Source organism: Netta rufina (genome assembly GCF_964035555.1).
Source record: "Netta rufina genome assembly, chromosome: 3".
Lineage (NCBI taxonomy): Eukaryota > Metazoa > Chordata > Aves > Anseriformes > Anatidae > Netta > Netta rufina.
Window position 1 is genome coordinate 28,972,205 of NC_140125.1, and position 17,449 is coordinate 28,989,653.

General features: G+C 41.5%; 1 protein-coding gene across 1 annotated transcript in view; it reads right to left on the minus strand.

Annotated features, from left to right (window-relative positions):
* Nucleotides 1–1,389: 1,389 nt before the first annotated feature.
* RGS7 (regulator of G protein signaling 7) overlaps nucleotides 1,390–17,449 on the minus strand; it is a gene marked incomplete at both ends in the record, with an annotated part of 263,440 nt that continues 247,380 nt past the window's right edge. Inside the window, one exon of the mRNA XM_084284277.1 lies at nucleotides 1,390–1,551. Coding sequence (XP_084140403.1) covers nucleotides 1,390–1,551 — 162 coding nt within the window. The remainder of the gene's footprint in view (nucleotides 1,552–17,449) is intronic.

Sequence of the window (17,449 nt, forward strand, 5' to 3'; positions counted from 1 at the left end):
GTCATGTTCAAGTCTATTGGGACTATCCAGGAAATAAAACCATGTATTTCGTGTTATTTACTTGGGAACATTCATGTTTCCTTTCTTGGTACTTTAGGGGAGAGAGAGAGAGCACACAAAGGAAGCAAGCCATTCCAGGTTATATGGCAACTGTGGGCCAAATAACCATTCACCTTTTCAGAGCAGGCATACTCCAATAGTGAAAGTAACCAGAAACAGCTGATCTGACCTTTTAAAATCAATACTGTCATTTGCACAGACTTCAAGATGTGAGCTGCCCCTACGTATCCTCAGAAATATTTCCTTGTTTTGTGAGGACTGCAAGAAAAGTTTGCAAAGACAACATTCTAATGACTGATTTGGAAAAGAAGTAGTTCATTTGCTCACCACAGTACTCCCAGTTTGCATTCTCTTCCCTTTCACAGACCAGTCAGACCCCCCAGTGAACAGGGCTCCTCATCTCAAATAACTGTTACAGGGCAGTCACTTAGCAGGGCACTCACCGACAGGAGCTGATGGCTTTACACGTAAACGTGCACTTGTGGAAATGGAGCTGTAGCTTTTGTTCTTATCCCTAACTCATACATTATGTCAGTTCCAAACATTCCCAAACCACCGTTCACCATAGTTGTTAACATCAAGACAATCTCCCCAGGTCTTCTTGGGGACAAAGACTATTTATTAAAAAACAGATTTTGCTGGATCTTATTGCATGGTTCAGTTTACCTTTTGGTACAAATTTCTTATTTAAATGGTTTACATATTAGTTAAGGACAATTAAGTCCTTAATTCATCAATTTTGGTCTCATTTGAACTGACAATTCCCATTCTAAGACCTGTATTTTTGGTATAATTCTTGTCACAGTACCATTTTCCAAATGTCAAAGCTTCAAAAGTTTAAACTACTATTTCCACTGTCCTGTATCCAATAGAAGAAACATATTTTTACTGCATAGGAAAATGACTTGTTTCATGCTTCTTATATAGTATCTTTATTAAATATTTGGACAGATATGCATCCATTTATTATATGAATAATCTATGGCTTCTTAGTCTGTAAATGCTGGCTGAAAGTTCACAAGAGCAGGCTTTTCTGTGAACTTTCAGTATTTCTATGTTCAGTCACTGCAATAAATCCTGAGACTATTGCCTGCTTAGAAGTAATTTGCATTGTACCCCTATGGCTAAAACAGGGAAGCTGGGCATTCTACATCTGGGTATTTCATAATCTCTGAGCAGCTTGATTGAAGCTTGATTTTCTTCTGATATAGTGCAGGTTGTTCTGAGGAGAATGCATAATCACGATTATCTACCAGTCAAATCCTTAGTGGCTAACATAAAAAGCTTCACTACTGCTCAGTGCTAATAGAGGTTTCACTTGAGCAGAGCTTATTGAAGCATTTTGTAGTCACTAGAAAAAAAATGTTCTTTGTGCGTGCTGTAGTTCAGAGCTGTAAAGTCTTTATGAATGGTTACTCTCAAAGCGCTACAGAAGTTCCCCGGTTCAAGGTGGCTCCTGGCTCCTCGGAAAAATGAATGTGGGATTCCAGCCTGGGAGGAGAGAAATAAGTGAAAAAGGAGCATCCTTGACCTAGGCAGGAGAGTTCTGCCTAGTGCAGCTCTGCAGCAATTACCAGTCAGTACTAAGCTGGATCAGAAGAAGGAACAAAGGTGAGCACTGACCCCTGTAAACATGAGCATCAGTGAATGCAAAGTCCCAACCACAGTAAAAGCTCCTCAAGCCTTATTTGTCAGAGTACAGATTTTCAGATTATAAAACCAGAAGTCGCCACGTGGTCACGTAACCACACCATTTCAGACACAGAACATCCTTGAATTAGATCCAGTTTAAACTTGAGTACATCTTTTAGATTAAAAAACAAAACAAAACAAAACAAGCAAAAAACCAAAATCTATTCTCAATTTAAAAATTACTAATGTAAGAAAAGCCACAATAGCCAATAGCCTATTGTAATCCATGCCAATAACTGCGTATTTCACTGATGAAATGTGTAGCCATTTCCTCCTGTGAATCCTCCTGATCTCATCTTTTCCTGCAGTAAAAATGACTGGTTTTCATTTGTCTGCCATCAAATGATCAAGCACTTCAGATTTTCTCTTCTAGAGATCTTTTAATCCTCATTACATATGATAACCCTAATCTTTGTAACATATGACAATGTTTTTAGTGATGGTTTTATTCTCCTGCCAGACTTAATAATACTACTGTTACTACTAATAAAACTAGTACCATATTTTTGCAGAATACTACCAGAAACAGAGCTACTCCCTGTTGAACTGTTCCACTGCAGAAACATTAGCTTGTAACATCATTATTCTGTGTAGCTTCATTTCCCTGAAGCCACACATTATTATTCACTTCACGTCTAAGGTATTATCCAGAGTTACTGTGCTGAATTTTCACCTCAGAGATGTCTCTTTCTAGTGATGAAAGGAATCTTGGCAAGCAGAAATCACTTTCTCTATTTCTATCATGTTTTTCAGCAGAGGGTGCCAAAGTCATTTATTAATTAATCAGCTCCATTTATTAAAATATATCCTTAATGTACTAATTGAAATAATAGATTATACATAGGTAAAGTTAAAGCCACAACAAACATAAATAAAAGTTTCATGAGAATTTAATGACAGAGTGTGCAGAGGACCCCGAGAGAACAAGGGAAACAACCCTCTGGTGCTTGGCTTTACTCATGAAGGCAAATTCATTTTCTTTCTTTCTAAAACTGGTTCATACTCAGTCTTGACTCCATGTGTCAACTCTCTCTTTCCCCTTTTTCAGATGCCGAACATTTTTTGATATGTTTGATAAGTGTCCATCAAACAATTCCCATCAGTCTGCCAAAAAGCCACATGTATCACAATGGAAAAAAAATTAAAAAAAAAATCCCCATGACTCTTCTAGATTATTTTCTGCAAAAATAACCATCTACAAATAACCAGGGATGCATATTTTCCATGATTCATGCTGCAGAATCCGCCATAGACTGTGGAGCAGTTGTACAGAATCTAAGCTTTCACACAAAAATAATGTTACCAGCCTGTATGATGGTGAGAGAAGCCTTCCAAAACAGGAACTGAACATGAATCAAGTCAGGATGACTCAGATTGTTTTTGTGATTCTGCAGAGAGACAATCTGAGATAATAGCTGGGTTGTATGAACTATGGCTATAATTTATTACAGTAAAAATTCAAAATACAATGACATATTCATAGTGCTGTTGCACGTTAGGCTTTTACTTTTACTATGTGTTTTGAGAACACTATAATACTTTTACTACTAGTCCCTCTGTGTGAATAGATGCATAGAATATATTTATAAAAGTCTTCTGAATGCTTTTTAGGCAATATGCAAAGTTTCACCTCAACAAACATAGAAACATCCCTTTTGTGGGCTGAGTAAGTACATTTTAATACGAAGACAGTACTGTCACAGCAGGACTGAGTTACAAAGGTAGGTAGCCAGCCTTAGAACACTGAGGAATTCATAATATGACTGTTATGTGTTGAAGATTGAAGGTTACAACAGAACAAAACTTCCTTTCCAGAGGGAGAATACAAAAAAAATAAAAAAATAAAAAAATAAAAAAGAACCACTGGGAAAAATAAACCTGAGCCGCTTTTGGTTAAATACATAAATGTGATTTGTGCTACTTTTGATACAAAGAAAGAAATATACCCAGTCTATTTCTGTTTCACAGAATAAAATTACTACCCAGGTGCTGTAGCGAGTGTAGTGTGGGCAGCACAAAATATCAGTACAAGGGCATCTATGATTTTTGTGTGCTGTACAGGCAAGTTAAGTAAATGGTTTTAATTTAACCAACCCGATCTCATGACTCAAGGTGAGAAAAATTCTTCTTTAGTTCTGTACTCCATCTCTGCCAGAAAGCTGTTCTCAGTCAAGACTATATTTATCCATTATTTACCAGTTTAGTCAACTGAGGACAAGTTGTACTGAAAATATTTTTTTAAATCAGCCAGCCAGGCAGCAATAAGGATAAAGAGGAAAGAAAAAATGCAACAGAAGGAGTCAGAAGAAACACATCTAAAATTCCAGGGAAAACCTTTCCATTGACTTTACTAGGATTTGGCTGAGATCTGAAGTAAGCAGATCAGAATGATTGTTATTAAAATATGGGAAAGAGACTAGAGACTTTGAATAAGAAGAGGAGGCAGAGAAAGGGAAGAAGAGAGAACTTTCCAAGTTCCCAAGTGTCTTGGTTTCAGTTAGGACAGAGTTAATTTTTCTCCTAGTAGCTGGTAGGGTGCTATGTTTTGGATTAGGATGAGAAGAGTGCTGATAACATGCTGATGTTTTAATTGTTGTAGAGCAGTGCTTATACTAAGGCAAGGACTTTTCAGCTTCTTGCTCTGTCCTGCCAGTGGGCCGGCTAGGGGTGCAGCAAGAGCTGGGAGGACACAGACCCAGGACAGCTGACCCCAGGATAGCTGACACAAACTGGCCAAAAGGGTGTTCCAGACATCATGCTAAACAATATATAGGGGTGGCTAGCCGGGGGAGGGAGGGGGGGGCAGCTGCTTGGGGATAGGCTGGGCATGGGTCAGCAGGTGGTGAGCAATTGCATTGTGCATCACTTGTTTCATACACATTATTATTAGTAGTACTATTATTAGTAGTATTAGTATTTTCCTGTCTTAATAAACTGTCTTTATTCACTCACAGGCTTCACTTTCTTGTTTCTGTCCCCCATCCCAGAGAGTGAGGGGGAAGGGTGAGCGAATGGCTGTGTGGTGTTTAGCTGCTGACCAGGTTAAACCACAACACTAAGGAAAAGGGGAAAAATGGAACTAAAGCTGCAAATAAATAATAGAATTGAAAGAAAATTGGAAAAGCAGATTAGAAGATGTGACAATACTGGATAGAGGTGTCGGGTTTTGTTTGTTTGTTTTGTTTTGTTTGTTTGTGTGCTTATGTTTTCGTTTTCTTTTTCTTTTTTTTTTTTAATTATTTTTTATTTTTTTTTTAAATGGTTACTTGAGCCACAGGGAAGGCCGGGAAATTAAAGTACCTGCAAAACTCAGAGAGAGATTTTTCATATCTGAAGCTTCAGAAAGATCACATCTAGGTATTACTAACAGGAAAGGTTTATCTTTCATTGTAAGTGCCAATCAAATTGGAAACAATTGGAGAATTTTTATTGCAAAAATTGCATATAGGGTCCTCCCACTGTAAGAATATTTTAATTTGCAATTTTTAACCTGACAAAATGATTTTAGTAGAATACACTGATTGCAATGGTAAGTATTAATTATGACAAATACATGGTAAACACTGCACAGGTAAAAGCACCCCCAGCAAGCCTTGCAAAATCCAAGAAGGACAAAGTCTAAGTTTAACCACAAAGAAATCCAGACATGTTAAGAAATGTGACTGGAATTATGTGACTAGAAAATCCTCCAAAAATCATCCCTTGCTAGAAGAGTAAATGTGGAAAGCATATTTTGTCTTCTTAATCCATAACAGAGACTGACACATCTTCTGAAGAATGAAGAATGATTCTTTCTAAACTATGGAGCCTTGACTGGAGACCAGGCATGTGGTCTGAAACACACCAAGCATGCAAGTGGAACAACCAGCTTACAATGGGCATGCCTATGCATTTGTGCTTAATGAATTTTGGTGTTTGTCACAATGGCAGAGAAACCTTGATCTTCTTTGATTTTTAATTCCTAAAAATAAATAAATAAATGAATCAGAAGAGCTCCTTTCCTTAAATAAAAACACTCAAATAGGCAGATAACAGAGAGGTGGGTAGATGTCTGACAAATGCTGACTGTTTTTTTTTTTTCTCCTATGGTTTTCTGGTTTCTGAGTCAGTACATTTTCTTTATCCTGTCTCCCCATAGATGATCTGTCCTTCCCGAGTCAGCTTCCAGTGCAGGGAATGGTTTCCATTTCTATTTTGCCATACTTAGGTAATTGCAACTTTTTCTCTGGATGTGTGAAAAGAGCTGGTAGTCTTGACAACCGCATTATAAATTGTGGAGACACATGCTGTTGATGCTCCAACGTAAGAAGAACTTAAGCCTCCAAAAATTTTCAGGGTGTACAGAATAAAAAGACCTTTTTATCCTTGTCTTACAGACATGAGTTAGGATGGAGATCACTCATCTCAATAGATTTCCACTGTACTTGCCCAGATCCAATTTTTCACAGCCAACACCTTCTTGCAGCTTATCCAGGTACTGATATCCTTGTGAACTGCAACACCTCCTCACTTTTGGGTCCACAGATGCTTTCCAGGCTGTTCACCTCTGCCATGGTGAGCCTCCTCTAAAGCCACTACACCACTACCAACGTAGTTCTCAGGTTCAGGCTTCCCAATCCATGCACACAGACAACATTATCCAATGCGCCAGGTGAGCAAGATATTGTTCTTTTGCCCTCTATGTAGGTACACAGTGATTCTTAGAATGAAACCAAATAATAATCTTGCCAGAAATTCTCCAAATGCTTGGAGAATGCAATAAGGAGAGCCTGTCTGATGAAAGACACCTTTGCTGTTAAACAAACTGTCACAAAATTGTTTCTTTTCCTAGCATGGATCTCAGTTTTCTAGCATCCTACATCATCAGTTTCCAAGTAGTAAAAGAACTATGTAGGATTGCATAAAAAATTATATAAAGCCTTGATGTCAAGGGGAAAGAACATTTGGTAGCAATCTCCCGAACAGTAATGCTTCAAAAACATCAGCTCTGTCATTAAATGGCCTGCAGAAGTCACAGCAACTTTCAAAAATCCAGCTATTCCTTGGAAGGGATCAGATCTTCCCTTTCTCCATCAGCAACTGACAGGTTTTCAGCCAGCAATATTTCCACACAAATTACTGGTAGTAGCAGTAGTAGCAGTAGAATCATCAAATCATCTACTTTGGAAAAGACCTTGAAGATCATCAAATACAACCATCAGCTGAACTCCCATCTCTAAACCATATCCACTAATAGTAGCAATATCAGTAGTCGTAGCAGTAATTAATAGTAATAAGAATAACAATAATGCTTGCCCCATACCGGTGCTCCACATCACTTTGAAAACCAGTTTTCCAGTGGAGCTCTGCCAGTTTTACACACAGCAGGCAGATGTACAGCACATCTGTTTCCAAGGATGTGCTGTCCACAGTGGAGGCACTGCCACACAAAATGCTTGCGTACGCAAAGTCACCAGCAGTCTTGCTGTAGGATGCCGTGGGGTGGGAGTGTTATCTCTGCTGAGACCAGGGACAAGACTGTCCTACCTATGAGTGTTGCTCCATGTGTGCTGCACCATGTATAAGCAGCTTTTTTATTATTATTATTATTTTATTTTCTATATATACATTATTTCTTTCTGAAGAATGTGTCTATGTTGCCACTGAGGAATATCATGCCCCACCATGCATTTTCAATTGCCATGTCCATTTCTATATAGCCGGGAAGATGAACGAGTAACAACCAGCTGGGAATACATCTGCTGGGCAGCTCCCAAAGCCCAGCTGTGTGCTCACTACTGGCACCTACACAAGTGCCGGCACTGCCCAGCTAGGGCCATGCCAGTGGCAGGCAGGCCGCCTGCTCAAGAAGTGAGTGCAGCCTGCCCCCAGGGCCTGCCAACCCCAGGTGGAGGCAGCCCAGGTACAGTGCTGGGGTGGCCAGCAGCTGGGCATGGTCCTGCTCCCCAGGGCCTACCACACCCCGCAGGCAGGAGCCAGCAGCTGGCACAACCACAGCCCTCTCCACTCTCCGAGAAGCCAGCGCCGCTGCAAGATCTGGGAAACCGCGACTGGAGCCTGTGTAGTCAGCTTGCACTCCTGCTCAGCCACATCATCAGGCCATCTTGTTTTCAGCAAGTGATGCAGACTTTGGGGAAGCCTCCAGACATTCAAAGGCTATCCTTCAGCCTGCTGCACCGCCTTGGAACGTGACCCCCCACTTAGACCGTGGCCCTTCAAGTTATCCTTCATTTGTCTGTTGGTGTGTTCTCTTAGATCTGCAGGCTGCTTTGATTACTTGAACATCTGGAAGTTGTCACACGCTTTTTCTGACCGTGACCATCTGAAATACTACCCGGCAGGACTTGAGGGGAGACACAGTAAGGAAACAAAAACATCCTACTCATAAGAACATGTGGCAGAGATTACCAAATGACACCATCCCAAAGGGGAGTGCTATATATCCAACCAAAGACAAACCTTCTCTCCATCCCTTAAAGCCAGGACAATTGCTTTACAGAGCATTCAGTCTGGACATAAAATATATTACATATAAGTACCTAATATATTCTTCATTAAACATTATGTAATGAAGATTGGCTGTCTATTACCAATGTCTGTGATGGAACAAAAACATTCCTTTCATCCCTCAAGGTTTAAAACTGAAATGTATCTACCCACTTACATGATTTTCCACAGAAAAGTTTCCCAAAAGTGGTTCAGTGTCTGAAGACTTTGGGGTTTACAGCCCTGGCCTGCAGGTTGGCCTCACTCAGTGAGGTAAAGCTGGAATTGGACATGCAAGAAAACATTAAATGGAAATTGCTGAAATACACAGAGCTGGTCTCTCAGCAATCCCACACATGGACTAGGGTCTGGAGAGAGGGCAAAAGAGCCTGAAATCAGTGCACATGAAACCCATGTATTTGTCTGCATCATATTGGCACACACGTGTCATTCGGCCGTGCAGGGGGAAGGCAGGGAGGTTCCAGCACAGCTGTTAGATGCGGGGTGTCTCCTCCTTCTCAGCGAGGCACGGAGGGCGGAGTGTGGTGAGCCCCACAGATGAACATTTCTCCTTCTCCCCTATGCTCTGCTTTTCCGGCAGGAAGAAAGCTGAGGAGGAGTCGGACAACGCTGATATGCCTTTCCCACGGGGAAGGGACAGGATCTGGCCCTCGTCCTTCCCCCTGCTCCTGCCCCACGCCCCTCCGTGGCCTCACTCGGGACGCGTGGGCACCTTCCCCCGCCGCCGCCCGTGTAGGCGCGGAGCCCCCTGCGGTGGGGCTGCCGACGGCAGCTGCTGCGCGCCCCCACGAGGTGTCACTCGCGTCCCACGAGCTGCCCACGGCAGGCGGCGACGGCCCCACGTGGCCTAAGCGTGAGGGTACCCAGGGCTGGGGGCACCCTGTGCTGAGGGCACCCTGTGACGCCTGGTTCGGCGGGTGCGCCGGGTGCCGTCGCTGGAAGCAAAGCTCGCGGCACTGCAGCCGAGGGCTTAGGAAAATAAACTTGGCTTCTCCGCCAGTTCTCTGAGCAGAAAATAAGTTCAAACAGAAAAAAGGGGGAGATGGTCACTGCAGAACAACCAGGGATAAAACAAACAACTAAAATCGGTCAACCAGGCAAAAAGGAAACAAAGCCCCCTCCACCTCCCACCCCCAAACACAAAATAAATACCACCACCTTTTACAGCAGCAAACTATTTGCTTCACTTTGGTAAAGAAAATTGTTTTGACTTATCTTGCTTCCTTTGTTTTTGATTTTATGCTCTATTTAGATTTCTTAAATGACAGATTATACTGAATACCAAAAATGTCTCATCCAATAAACTTACATAATTTGTATTTTAAAACATTACACAAGGCAAAGTAAGCAGTGCCATTCAGATTACAGTTTTTTTCCTTAGCGAAATTAAAATTTTTGCCGTATTGTAGCAGATCGGTTCTGATACACTGGCCGTGGCAGTGCTACCATGTCAGTACCAATAAACACAGTGTTACAGTATCCAGGAGTGAGAGCTGTTAAAAGGAACTCTTTCTGCATTACATTAAGGTTGGAGGCTGACTGCTTCAGACAGCTTTTTTCTGGCCAAGCAAGAACGTGCCAGCAGCCACCAGACCGTGAGGCCTCAGTAATGAGGAGCAGTGAGCTCCACCCAGGCACAGGAGCTTTCAGGGCCTGGAAAAGGATGCGACATCTAAGGGCAACATTAAAAGTCTTCGCCACGTTGAGTATGTAAAGGCTTTTCTCCTTTTTTCTTTTCTTCTACACAATGCAAACTTTCTTTAGATGAAAAATGAAAGCTGCAGGCTAAGTGTGGTTTGAAGGGTATGTATATGTAGACCAGGCTCCTCCCATCCTCCCAAGGCTTGGCCTCAGCCTTCTGCTTTCCAGTGCTGAGCTCTGTGCCAGGCAGTGCCACCATGCACATACGTGTCCTGCGGCCTCCCTCTCCTCTTCTGCTTATGCTTGATGCTTTATGCTTTGCTGATGACATGTGGAGCAGGAGGTCTGCAGCCACCCACAGGTGCTCTCAGCATACAGAAACTGGTGGCCACCGTTGGTGATTGACCTTGGCCTCACTTTCCCAGAGGTTATTTTTATGCTCTATCCCTCCCTCCTCACTTTCCCTCTTTTTTTTTTTTTTTTTTTTTTTTTTTCCTCCAGGTCTTCTGGTCTCCAAAACTTTTGTTTGTTTGTTTGTTTGTTTTGTTTTTGTTTTTGTTTTCTACTGGTCATAAAAAAAGACAAAGTGATCAAAGGCACTCTGCCCTGTCTGTGCCATTGGTGGAAAGACACTGCCTTCAAAACCTTCCTAGAGGCATACACGCACTCCCAGCATGTGGTGTGGTCTGGGGTGAGAGGAGTGGGAGGAGTTGTTGTCCAAAATAGCTTTTGAAAGAAAACAAAAACAAACAAACAGAAAAACACCACTGGATTGTACCAAAGAGGTGACACAACTGACATCTAGCTAGCAAGCAGCAATGTACCTACTGAGCAAAGGATAATTACTCCTTGAAGTCAGTCTCCCAGGTGTCACATCTCTATTACAGTGGAAGTTTGTTGGAAGTTTGTTGGAAGTTTGGGGCAGGAAAAAGCAGTGAGAGATGCCAACAGAGGCACTGGAAGATCAGCAGATGCTCAGCTCTCCTTGCAGATGGGAATCCCAAAGTGCAGTTTTAACACAGCAATGGAGTTGCAGTAGCCAGAAAAAATATCTAAAAATCATAACTTTGAGATAACCTTCAGGTTCTGTTTCTTTTTTTTTTTTTTTCTTCTTTTTTTTTTTTTTTCTTCACCCAAGTAAAATGTCTGAATGTCAAAAATACACAAGAATACAGAAAAAATAGATCACATGGGTTTCTATGACAGGAATTGCATTGGGAAGAAGCCCTTTGGAACAAAATGAAAGTCTGATATTGTGTTTTATTGTGTTCCCATTAGAGGAAGAAAATAAACATACAAATTAAAATCCTTCTGCACCAGTAGCTGCAGTTACTGTCCCACATCTAGGATTTGGAACAGAGACAAAAAAAGGACGAGGAAAACAACTGAGAAGGAAAGCAAGAGAAGAGATTTAGCCAAAGTCCCAGCAAGGTTCATGAAGTAATTCAGGTGGGATGGAAAAAGAAGTAAAGAAGCAACCCAAACTGACTTCGCAATTACAAATTTAGCTGTTCCCTAAAACTGAGTTTCTGGAAAATGATTCCATCATTAAGTAAGCATTATATGTCTAACTTGCTGCTAGTGTATCCTTTTAAAACACCAGAACATTTTTAGAAAGGCTATCCATTGATGAAATTTGACACTTATGCCCACCCCCTCAGAAAACTACCTGTGATTTCAGCTACAATGTGAGCTTCCATACCCCTGTTCATTAGTTTCACTGGGGCTACCTCCTAGACCAGTATGGATCAGGACTTAGAAACATTTTATAGTCTTGGGCTTCAACCCTCATTCCTACCTCCCGCAGACACTTACTTTGACAAGAGGCTGGGATGCTCTGTGCCACCCTCTGGGCCCCCCACCCCTCTGTTGCCCTGAGGGACATTTGAGCTCCTAGTTTATTCTAGATCACAATGCCCACAGCAAGTGACCTCATCACCTGCTCCCCGCCCTGCCAAACACATGAGTAACCAACCAAGCTTCCTTTTGTCCAGACCTAACCAGTGCACCTATGCTAAGGATTACCCATCTCTCTCCTACCTCCTGTAAAGTCAGCAGCAAGGCCTCCCCACCAGACATAGACACCTCCTCTCCAGGACATCACCCCAGGCTCTTCTCCCTCAACGCCAGCAGCCTGCCAGCCTCTACGCCTCCCCTGCCTCAATCATACATGTCATTTATAGGCTGTTTACCAATGTTAGATAAGTTTACATGGGAAGGAAGGAAGAAAAAGCCAGATGGTCCAGATCTCCATTCCTATTTTGGCAGGTGCAAGCAGCCAGACAAGTCATGGGGGTCCCAGCAGGGGGCAGGAACCTGCCTTTATGGAGAGACCTGGAGGGCATTTTATCCCCTAAAGCGAGGAGTTTGGGGCAGCAGTGGCTGGAGGAAGTGTAGAGAGCTGGTAGGAGCAGGACAGGAAAAGGAAAGGAAGGCACCAGGGAAGGTCCCAGGAGATCAGGTCAGGTCATGGTCAAAGGCATGTTCTGCATCAGCCCTGGCCCTAATTGCTGACCAGCCTTTTTTTTTTTTTTTTTTTTTTTTTTCCCTGTGATTTCTTTAAAGTCCAAGAAAGACAGAACAGAGGAGGGAAATGCAGAGTATTTGTGGTCACTGTAGTAACATGCAGGAGGGATGAAGGGAATGAGGATCAGAGGAACAAAGGAAAAGAACCATAAAAGGCTGTGAATCCTAAAAAGTTGTTACTGCCAGGGAGGGGAAGAGAAGAAAGAGAATCTAAAAGAACAGATGAGCCGTATAAAGAACAGTGCACAAAAAGGGATGAACTCAAAAAAAAAAAGGTCATAGATTTCAGGTTATGCATTCAGCAAAAAGGTGGAAAAGTTACATTAAAAATGCCCTTGCCATGTATCTTTCAAAAAGGAAAGGCGGAAAGAAATAAAGAAGTGGATAGGAGAGTTATATGAATATTGAAAAGCTTCATTTCTGTGACACAGAAGAAGCAGCAGCCACAAGGTTAATAGCAAGGGTAGTAAATAGCATTTGTTTTGAAAGGTGACATCTGTAATGAATCTAATGAGAAGTTTCAAAATCTAGCTAAATCAAAAAAAAAAAAAAGGATAAGGCAAATGTGTCAGAATATATTTTGGGAGCGAAGAAAAAGTACAATAAAAATTGTGCAAATGCCACTAACAAGGTAACATTTACAATCGTATCTTAATATTGTTTGATATTTACTATCCATGTCCACCCTTGTAAATAAGGGTTATCATCTAGAATTTGTGCAGGTTTTCAGAGTTTATTATCATGGCAATTTCTCTTAACAATTTGCACATACAGATCCCTTATGGCAAATAGTGATGAGGATAATCACTATCATTCATGCATCAGTGTTACAGAATCAGGACAGCAGATTCCTCACGCCTACCCATACATAGAGGTACCAGAAGCAAAATGGTCTGCAAGTACGTCAGAGGTTAGGATTTTTAAAAAAAGAGAAATGACCTTAGTAAAAGAGAAGAACAGCCTGAAAAACTGGATGCTAGCCAATGGACAGCCAGACATCTCACTGATCCAGCAATACACACCAAGGGGGAACAACCACCTATGTTTTATTGCAAAGGAGCTGGGCATCACAGTGCCTCATACACAGGAAATGATTCAGCGGTGACTCTCTACTACAAAAAGGGCAAGCCTTGCTATTGTGCCTACAGACAGAAGTACAGCCTGCACTGCAATTGTAGCAGTCAAGCTTGGGCAGGAGCACTGCAGCCTGCTCCAGGCTCCATCCTCTGTGAAAGCTGGAGGAGAGCAGCAGAGTCAAACCACACTTCAGAAAACACCAGGAAGGAAATCAAAGGGCACTGTAACATTGCAATGGCTATTTACATATTTGAGCAAAAATGGAGGGGACATTTTATTACAGTGAATGTAGCAGCCTGATAAGGGCTAAAGGGATAAATTGAAGCAAAGAAGATTTAGTTTAGATATTAGGGGGAAAAAAAAATGCAGTAGCAGAGATAATGAGTGTCTGGGGAGACTCTGCCGTCCTCAAGCCAATGTCTGTACAAACAAAACCCATTTATTTGTACAAACCTCACTCGAGGACTCCACAGTCCAGAATAGCACAACCACAGGGAGCCTGGCCTCAGATTGTCCTCTGCTTCCATGTCTTTGATACTGGGGCTCCTTCAGCATAACTTCATTAACCTATTTAGCCTAGTGAGATCAAAAGGCAAATCTGTATTATTCAGAACTACTTAGCAACATGCTTAAATGAATCATGGACACAGAATATGTACAAATAAATTGTTGGTAATTTGTTGGAATATCCTGGGATTTGTATCTTATTTTATACAGGTATCTATAGTTATTAATTTTCTTTTAGAAAAATTTCTGTTTTATGCACTTAAGTCAATAAATTCAGTGGTGCTGGTTCTGTGCATGACATCTCTAGCTAGAAAAGAAATTAAAATATGGTAATTTTAAAATCTAAATTCAAGCAGCTGCTGCTAATCATTTGGCATAAAGATAAACAAATGGAAGACACACAAAAAAAATCACTGGTGATTCCCAACTGTTACTTAAAGAAAACAGTCTTCTCTCACTTTAGTTGTCTGCTGTGGCTTTCTTCCATATTTTTAATAAATAAACATCCTAAACACATTCCTGTAGGTCTCATTTTCAGGAACTATTTTTTTTGCTCCCATTTGTTATTTCTTGGAGGACTACTGGGCATTTAGTATTTCAAATGACATTAGGGGTGCAATTTGAAAAAAGAGAAATTCCATATATGTGGTATTAAGAGCTTTCTTTCAGGAAAAAAAAAGTGTCCTTGTTGGGCTTTAAAAGGGCAGACGCAGATGGTCTGGTCGGACTGCTTCTCTGCGCTTTGATTCCAGCTCTGCCCAGCACTGGCATCCCACCAGCAGCACGCCGCCTCTCCTGCGCCAAAGTGCTCAGTGCCTGAGTTCTCCTCCCTTGCTGGTTCCGTTCTGGTCAATGCAATTAATTCTCATTTCTTTCTTCTGTCTTCACCTTTAGCTCATTAATTTCTGGCCACTCTCCACTGCTCTTTCAGCTCAGCATTTTGATCTTTCTCTCTTCGGTATTTAAGGCCTTTTCCCTTCCATTTTTTTGGTGTTGTAGGGTCAGTGGGCAGTTTTTAATCGCACCTTACAGAAAATCTGGTGAATATTCAGCTGTTCTCAGGTGGAGTGGTTCCTTTAAAGCATATTAAAATAAATATTTCCCAATGAAGGGTGTTTCCAGCTTCCTGGGAGGCACCAGGAGGTGCTAACTGATGGCTCTTCCCCAGGAGGAAAGAAATCTTGCTTGGTCCTTTTTTTTTTTTCCTCAGCAGATACATGACCTCTCTGAAATTCCTAATAGATACATCACTGCCTAGTGTGTACTTCAACTGCTTGCCATGGTAAGAATAAATATGCCATAATCTGAGTTAATCTTAATTGGTGGAAGTGTCTTTTCATATACGTTCGGAAACAAACATCTATAAATATCTATGTTTTTTCTCTGTGGAGATATTCGTGCCTACTTGGAGCTTCCATTCCCAGTGTGGCAACACTAACAGATCATGGGAGGGATGAAGAGATCACAGACAAACCCTTTAAAAATCAACTGGCTGTAGAGCAGGTTTTATTGGTCTGTTTGGGCCAAATTCACTCCTGGGTAACGGTGGCATTGCATCACTTGAAACAAGGTTCAAATGAAACCTTAATACTGCTCCCTGCCTACTTTCAAATTCTTACTGTAATATGCATTTTTACTTTACAGGCATTGTGTTAGATCCTGCACAAACATAGAAGACAGCCATTCAATGCAGGCTTTGTATGTATTGAAACAACAGAAGAACCAGAATGAGTACAAAATGGGTTCAGAAATACAAATACTTCAGATATTTTTCTTGGCTGGTCAGTGTTGCAAAGTGATTTAAAAAGGGGAAAAAAAAAAAAAATTAATTTCCTTAGGGTAAAGTTCAATGATTATCTAACACATGAATTTGAAACATTAGTCATTTGAAGGGAGTAATTCTTCAAAGCAGCTGCTGGTATCTAATTAGTTAAATCCTAAGGAAAAGCAGCAATATACCAGCTGATGCAATTGGTGGCAGCAGGAGTTTGGAAATAAATATCTCAATTTGGCACTGAGAAGTGAAACAGAGCTCAAATTTCTGTGGATTTTCTGGACCCAAGTTCATGCCTCAGAGCTCACATTGCTGTGGTAAAGGAAAATTAAATCTCAGAGTTTAAGATCTGGGGTTCAGTGTGGCTATTCATTAGAATTTATATGGCCTCTTTAGACTGTGAATATTTTGACTTGACCTAGATGGAGCTCTTGATAAAATCAAGCTCTCATGGGCATTTCCAGTGTTCTGTGATAAAATTCAGCTCAAAAGAATCATGATGACAGAAACTGTGACACCTTAATGCAGCGATTATTATTCTGGTTAGAAACCAGAAACATAGCAGCATGTGCAAACAAAGAACAAAAAAAAATCCCACCTCCCCGGAAAATTCAGCTGAACAAAAACCAAGGGAGCAGCCATTCATGGTGATGTACAATGTGTTTGGTCCTGGGTTTGTTCAGACCATTACTCTAGAGATGTTGCAGTCAGGGTTATAGCAGTTCAGCAGCCCTGTTCCCAGCGGCAGCAACACAGGTAGGCAGCTGGTGTTAACTGTGATGACTCCAGCACCAATGTATTCAAATTTATTGCCTGATTGTGTCTATGACCATCCTCCCACTTTGTGTCAGGAATGGGGGTGGGGGGCATTTTTAGGCTTGGTAGTCCCTTTGAAACAAGGTTCCTGTTTGCCAATGTCACAAAAAAGTCAAGACCACAGATGGTACCAGCTCTGTCTGTCCTGAGTCTCTCCTGTGCACTGCTAAGAAGGCTCTTTGAGCATGTTTGTCCTATGCATCCTATAATGCCCTGGAGGTACTTGCAATTTGACTTAGCTCACACCACTACTTCTGTGCTCGGAGATTCTGCCACTACCTTTACGTCATCTGTATCAGTCAGAAGTGCTGCTTTTCTTCTTCCAAGCACAGGTTTTCTGGTTCCAGCTCAATTTAGCTTCAGAAGGTCCCACATCTGTTGTCCCAAGGACAACAGCTACACACTCTTGTAAATCTGAGTAGGTCTTTGTGAGTAGCCTCAGTATTAGACATGCAACAGCATACTTGAACTGAGCCGCTGAATTAAAATTGCAAGTTCCTACATTTACTACCCAAGGTTTGCACTCTATTCTCAGCACTCCCAAACCGCTGCCTTTTCAGCTTAAAATGTTGCATTGACACATGACAGCAAGGAGAAAGAAATAGCGTCTTATTTAGAAAATACACACTAATGGTTCCAGCTAGATTTGTTCAAGGCCATTCCTAAGAAAATGCACTTCACTTGATCTGCTCTTGAGCAGCAACTGAATTACTGAGCACACTGTAGAGGGTGTGCTCTTACAGACCTGGTCTAGCTTAAAGAAAGGTTTGCTTATGTGATGATGAGCAAGCTGGAAAGGTCTCACTGCTGCTAGCTTGATAAAAAGAAAATAAAGAGTAAATGATTATC